Source organism: Oncorhynchus mykiss, chromosome 12 (genome assembly GCF_057628025.1).
Source record: "Oncorhynchus mykiss isolate SJ-2025 chromosome 12, ASM5762802v1, whole genome shotgun sequence".
Lineage (NCBI taxonomy): Eukaryota > Metazoa > Chordata > Actinopteri > Salmoniformes > Salmonidae > Oncorhynchus > Oncorhynchus mykiss.
Window position 1 is genome coordinate 30,663,199 of NC_143033.1, and position 7,030 is coordinate 30,670,228.

A 7,030-nucleotide genomic window follows, 5' to 3' on the forward strand; every position below is an offset into this window, starting at 1 on the left:
GGCTCAGCCCTCCCTCACGCTTCTTTGGTTCATTGGTTGACACTGTGTGTCTGTGTGTCTGATTGACAGGAACAACAGGTGTTAGTCTGAGCAGACAGTCAGAATGAATGTGTGTGCTTGAGCGTTTAGGCCAATATTATATAATTGTTTTGTTCTTTGAATTAGTTAATTATATTCATTTAAATCTTTTGATCATTCATATCTTCATTTTTAAATATTTTTATAAAAAGATTTGTCTCCTCTGATATGCGAGCCGGCTCCCAACGTTCACCTACAAGAGCCGGCTCTTAGAGCTGACTCGTTCGCGAACGACCCATCACTAATGTAAATATGTGCTGTTTCAGCTGCCAGTACCGCTTCTGTTGGATCTGCTTACAGTCCAGTGAGGAGTGCAGGAAATATGAGGAGCTGTACTGGTCTCTGTTCTGCACTAAACCCACAGTAGGCAGGCAGGTGTTCACCACGTAGCACTTGTTAGTGGCGAGATCATTCTGGATTTCTTACATACTCTTATTTGATTTCTTTATCCTGCTCTAGAGCTAAAACAATTTAAGCTATGAACACGAATCCATCTTTAAAACATAGACAGCCCCAACATTTTTGATAGCATTTATACTTTTTGAAATATATTTTTTGAAATAATCTCCAGTGGATTTCAATGGCAATAAAAGGGGCCATAAACTTTAATGGAAAAAACACATTTTCTCCTCTTTTACTGTTTAAGCTATAAACACCTAGTCTGGCTGATACCAACCTCGAAGTCCTCCTGACTTCTGAGTCTGGAAAGGATGTTTGATGTTGTCGGCACGATGCGTTGATAATGAAAGGGTGGTGCTTTTACCGGTTGGTTTTCCTCTGTGTCTTTCTCACTCAGACACCCACAGGCTCAGCCACAGAAGCCCCCCCCCCCCCCCTGAAAAAGTCAAGGGGTGTGAATACTTTGAAGGAACTGTAAAATCCTTAACTAAAGCTGAATCCTACATGTACAAATTACCTCGATTAACCTGTACCCCCGCACATTGACTGAGTACCGGTGCCCCCGCTGGGTGCTGCAGCGGTCTAAGGCACTGCATCTCAGTGCTAGAGGCGTCACTACAGACCCTGGTTAGATTCCAGGCTTATCAAAACTAGCCATGATTGGGAGTTCCATTGGCCCAGCGTCTTTAAGGTTTGGTTGGGATAGGCCGTCATTGTAAATAAGAATGTGTTCTTAACTGGACTTGCCTAGTTAAATAAAGGTTAAATAAATAAAAATATAGCCTCGTGATTGTTAATTTAATTTTTTACTTTAGTTTATTTAGAAAATATTTTCCTAACTATTTCTTGAACTGCTTTGTTGGTTAAGGGCTTGTAAAGTAAGCATTTCACAGTATGGTCTATAAGTTGTATTCGGTGCATGTAAATAAAAATGGATTTGAATCATTGAGGAACTCCCAGATCAGTACAGTAGTTGGCAGTAATGCTCCTTTTTAGACTTGACCCTGTTATTTACATAGCTGTTATTAGCCAATGCTGTTGTACATGACACTAGAATCATAGGAACAAAATGTTTGAAGATCATGTTTCTGTATTGCAAATGTGATTGATATGACAGAATATATTCAGTAAGAGATAGACAGGATGTATTTGTTTTGTGGGGTTTTAATACAGAAACATGTCAGTTGGCAACAGTAAAATAAGCAAGCCATCGTACAAAACACTAGCTGAGTAAATGTGTATGGGAACAGATTGTCATATTTAACAGGATATTTCAAGCCGGACATTTGTCTATACATCATCAATGATGCACCTCACCTTGTATGAACCACATCAACTGTGCTGCACTCAAAGTTCTGCTCCCTTTGCCCCCAATTTGAATTATTTCTGTTCCTTCCGTTAAAAGACAGACTAAATTTATTTTAACATGTACAGTAAGCTAATACCATTTTTTTTTTACCAGTCTCTCTGTATATCCCCAGTGCTTTCCTTGCTTCCTGTTTTTCCTTCCATTAGTCTTTCATGAAGACCTTATCATCCGACCCCTCCCATTGAGTGAGTGCGTTGGTGAAATCGCAGCCCCCCACAGTTTCGGAAAGTTTTCCCACACTGGCTGCAGGTGTAGGGCTTCTCTCCTGTGTGAATGCGGAAGTGTCTTGTGAGAGCCCAAGAGTGACGGAAGCGTGCATTGCACACGGTGCAGGCATAAGGCCTCTCTCCAGTATGAATACGCTGATGGATCTTCAGGTGCTCCATGCGGTTGAAGTCTCGACCACACAGGGAACAGTGGTACGGGCTCCGCCCAGGGGGGTAGAGGTTGCGCTTGGGGAGCTTGTTCATGTCCTTCGGGTGAACAAGACTACGATGTCGCCGCAGCTCCTCTGACAGATGGAACTTTTCTCCACAGATCTTGCAGATGTGCTGTGCTGCAGCCATGTTGTTCACTTCATCTATCTGAGGGCTGTACATCTGGTGTGAGTGAGAGGTGGAGGCCCCAGAAGTCTCTCTGGGTGGGTACTGCTGCTTACCAAAGCCTGCATGGAGACCTGTGGCTGAAGAAGACGATAGGATGTCCAAGTCTGGAATGTCTGGGTTGAAGATTGGGGAGTCCGCTACAAAGTCAAATGAGAGAAAATGGATTAACCACTTGAAAAACTATCATTGTCACCTAACATGAGGTCAAATCCAGTTACTACAGAACTCTTTGGGCTGGTTTCCCAGACCCAACTTAAGGCTATTCCGGGACTAAACATTCTCTATTGAAATAGATTTTTTTTTGTCCGGGACTAGGCTTAATTTGTGTTTGGAAACCAGTCTGTAGTGAGGGACTTACATAGAGAGTGGCTAGTGGAGGGGGTGAATGAGTCTGGATCCCTGTGAGGGAGCTGCAGTGCCTCCGGCCTCCAATCCTCCAGCAGCCTAGTTTGAGCCAAGGAGAGACTGTCTGGACAGTAGTCCTCTTCTCCTCCTTCGGTGTGGGGACCAGAGTTCCTACTGCATCCCAGGTCTGCAGACTCCACCTTCACTTCAACCAGACACTTCACCTCTGCATTCTTTGTGGTAACTTCAGGGAAGGGATGGCTGTCAAGTGTGGATGTGTCATGTCCTGCGGTTGTCTCTGTGCATGCTCGGTTAAAATGTTCAGCATCTTCATGGGTGTCTGAGTACATGTTTGGAAGAACCGCTTTAGTCCCTGTAACGAAATATCGATAAGGAGATCATGCATCATAGCTTTGTGGAAACAATACATTACATAACATTTAAAATGTGAATAGTTAGTTCAACAGTAGTGAATGACAGTCCAACTTACCAGCTGCATCTCTTTCACTTAAGGTCGACTTGCCCAATAAATCTGGTTTAATATCTTGAGTGCAGATACGACCATCCTCACGGATCTCACAAAACGATTCGTTAAGATATGCAGGGATATCAGCAACTTCTGATTCAAATCCTCCATACCTATCCTCAACATTTTTTGTATGAAGAGACTGATTGGATTCATGAACCCCATGCTCTCCTTCTCTTCCCGATTTGATTGTATTTTGTGAGACGTTTAGAGAATTCAGCTGCTGATGAACCTGTTGAATTCTACTATTGGTACTGGCTTTGTCCCCTATTATTGATTCTACTTGACGTTCCTCTCCTCGCGCTGCACATAATTCAATTTCGGCTGCTTGCAAGCGAAACTTTAGTGACTTATTGTCCCGCAGCGTCTCGTGCATTTGATCCCGCACGTCCCTCAACACTTGGCCGACTAGTTTTGTAACCTCAACCACCGCTACCTCCACTGCTACTCCTAATGCATTTTGTATAGTAGCAGTCAATTCATCCTGAAACGAAAATGATAATTCTGCTACCAACGCCGTGTTTGGAGGACTCACGTTTGCCGACATTTTCGTGTTACCCTCGAACAAATTCTGACCTCAAGTCATGAGTTATTAATAATACTAAAGTCCAGAGATGTTTTCAAACAAGATAGCTAGTAGCTACGTATTTTAGCTTGTCCTGTATGTTAAACAACTGGCTGAGTGCATCTGGAAGTGTGCCCACGTTTGTTTGGTGAAAGCTGCTAACTCCCACCCCTTGCCTCTGACTGAACGCTGTCCCTCTGCTTGTTTAGTTCACTTACCTAGCAAGTACATAATTGAGTCTGTAGCTAACACTTAGTCACAAAATAATTGAAAACTATAATTTCAAGTGGCATTTAAAGAATTGTTGCATGCTTTCCAGTTAGCATCTTTCCTTGAATAATAACGGAAGTTTCTTCTTCCTGTTTGCTGTTAGGGCCAACCGTTGTCTATACCTTCACATTGCAGCCTATACCAGCAATATATTTCAAGAGACTATATGATAGATCATATAAGTAGAATACTTTTAACATAAACTCAGAATGTGTAATATACATGTTGGATATTGTGTTTTTATCAAGTCGTGTGAAATATAGAGTGAAAAGCAACGCAATGTTAAACTCTGGCTTGAGTGTTTGTTGGCCATCTATTTCAAATCAAATGGTCATGTTCGAATGGCTAGTTACCACAGCCACAAAGTCATGACCCCCCCCCCACACACACCTATTTTTACAATTTACCTTCTTAAAAATTGATTTTAAACATTGACCATAACCGTAACCACACTGCTGACCTTGTGTCTGACCTTTTAATACCAAAAAGCTACTTTTTGTTTTCATACATTTTTACGATACACTTTGTGGCTATGGTAACTAGTGGAAACCGCGAGTACGAGATCGCATAATGCATCCTTCCTTTCCTACCCTCCTTGAAATGACGACTACTGGCAAATCAGAGTGAGTAAATCATTAGTGTGATCATTGTGAGGAAGGAGGACACCTTTTTAAAGGGCGTTGGAATTCTGTAGGCCTACAGCTATAAAATAGTCTCATGCCTTTGTTAGACAAAATGCTATTATTGACTGTATGATTGATTGATAGATGAGGAGGATGATGATGAGCAATTGATGTTGTTGCTGCTACAGTAGTAGGCCTAAGGTTATTGTTATCATTTTCCATCATTTACTTTTCTTACATTTCCTTCCTCCTTGCCTAATGTTACCACGTATTGTAGCAGTGGTGGAAAAAGTATCAACTTGTCAAACTTGAGTAAAATTAAAGATACCTTAATAGAAAATGACTGAAGTAAAAGTGAAAGTCAGCTAGTAAAATCTTACTAAAGTATTTGGTTTTAAATATACTTAAGTATCAAAAGTAAATGTAATTTCTAAAATGTACTTAAGAATCAAAAGTAAAAGTAGAAATAATTTCAAATTCTTTATATTCAGCAAAACAGACGGCACCATTTTATTTTACATTTTTTATTTATGGTTAGCCAGGGGCATGCTCCAACACTCTTGATAAGTGTGAATTAGACCATTTTCTTGTCCTGCTAAGCATTCAAAATGTATCAAGTACTTTTGGGTGTCAGAGACAATATATGGAGTAAAAAATACATAATTTTCTTCCGGAATGTAGTGAAGTAAAAGTTGTCAAAAATGTAAATAGTAAAGTGAAGTACAGATACCCCCCAAATATGTTTACTTAAGTACTTTACACCACTGTATTTTAGTGATTGCAAAGATGAGAGCAGAATTTCCTATGATATTAATTTGAATTCCTATAATTTAGCAATTCTTAAGGCGAAAGGGGAATGGAATTCCAAAGAGTCAACAGACCTCTCACCTGCAGCCACACAATGACACAGATCATTTAGAGCTGTTCAAACCAAGCGTTCAAAAAGCCTACAGGGGTGTCAAACTCATTCCATTAATGGCCAAGTAGTGTCTGGTTTTTGTTTTTACCTTTCAATGAAGACCTAGTAGGCAACTAGGTGAGGGGAGTTATTTAGTAATTAGTGATCTTATTCATCAATCAAGAACAAGGGAGTAGCGAAAAGCCATAGACACTCTGCCCTCTGTGGGGGGAAAAGTAAGTCTATGGAAGGGGGTAAGACCCATGAGCCTCCTAGGTGTTGTATTGAAGTCAATGTACCCAGTGGAGGACAGAAGCTAGCTGTCTTCCGGCTACACCATGGTGCTACCCTACAGAGTGCTGCTGAAGCTACTGTAGACCTTCATTGCAAAACAGTGTGTTTTAATAAATTATTTAGTGATGTGAATATATTTAGTATAGTTCTATCTAAAAAGGAGAATTTTTTAAATGTTTCACTGTTTTAATTTTTATGAAATTCACAGAGGATGGTCCTCCCCTTGCTCCTCTAAGAAGCCTCCATTGATAGACAAACAAAACAAGGATAGCAATTCAAATTATGTATATAAAAATGTAATAAAAGGGAAACACTGCCATTTATTAAGATAACTAAGTTATTGCAGGGACATGTGGTATGGGAGAGCCATTGGCTTTACACTGTACCACTGGGGGGGGGGGGGGGGGGGGATCTAGATCGTTCTCTTTACACTACCCAAGTATCTCTCCTGGACATAGTTTGTCTTCAAAAGTTATGTAATGTAAAGACGCCCTTAGCCTGTTGGACCTGGGTGCTGTTCATCCTCATGGTGCTGAAGCGTTGACCGCAGCGCTGTTAACATTTATGACGTTGAAAAACTGACGTGGCGCTGTTCACGGCCGTGGGTGCTGAATCAGCATCGATCTTTTTGCTTTCAACGCTGACTACCGTGCAGGCTGCTTGATGTATAGCCCACAGAATGTGCAAAACCCATAAAACCCATACAGGGAGTGACCAACAGGTGTCGCAAACGCTCTGATGAAAACATGATTAAATAAATCTGTCAATGGTCAGAAGGGATACCGCATTGAATAATTAAAAAAATGTTAGGTATGGAAATTGAATGATCTGACTCACAAAAATATAATCCGTAGATGTCTGGTCTTATTTTCTCTTTTTGACTAGTTAAGGGGTATATTTCTGTAAGTACATATAACGGCTAAATAGAACATGACTTAGCCTAATTGGCTAACTTGGATATGTATTGATCAGTCCATCGATGGTAAAACATGCGATCACTGGCTTGTGATAGCCTACATAAAATAGCCAATATTTCTGTTTTTTTAGCAGGCCTACAG

At 40.8% G+C, this 7,030-nt stretch overlaps 1 protein-coding gene across 1 annotated transcript; it reads right to left on the reverse strand.

The window, feature by feature from the left end:
* Nucleotides 1–1,625: 1,625 nt before the first annotated feature.
* On the reverse strand, nucleotides 1,626–4,758 carry LOC110537397 (uncharacterized). Its single transcript, XM_021623418.3, has 3 exons — nucleotides 3,287–4,758; nucleotides 2,810–3,169; nucleotides 1,626–2,588 (listed from the first exon to the last, which is right to left on the reverse strand). Exons 1-3 carry the CDS (start codon nucleotides 3,867–3,869, stop codon nucleotides 2,011–2,013), a joined length of 1,521 nt encoding a protein of 506 aa, XP_021479093.3. The 5' UTR covers nucleotides 3,870–4,758; the 3' UTR covers nucleotides 1,626–2,010.
* Between the last annotated feature and the right edge of the window lie 2,272 nt (nucleotides 4,759–7,030).

Coding starts and splice junctions, on each gene's coding strand:
- LOC110537397 (XM_021623418.3), bottom strand. CDS start 3,869: ATGTCGGCAAACGTGAGTCCTCCAAACACGGCGTTGGTAGCAGAATTA. Junction 3,170..3,286: donor AAGTGAAAGAGATGCAGCTG/GTAAGTTGGACT, acceptor ATTTCGTTACAG/GGACTAAAGCGGTTCTTCCA. Junction 2,589..2,809: donor CTCCACTAGCCACTCTCTAT/GTAAGTCCCTCA, acceptor TTGACTTTGTAG/CGGACTCCCCAATCTTCAAC.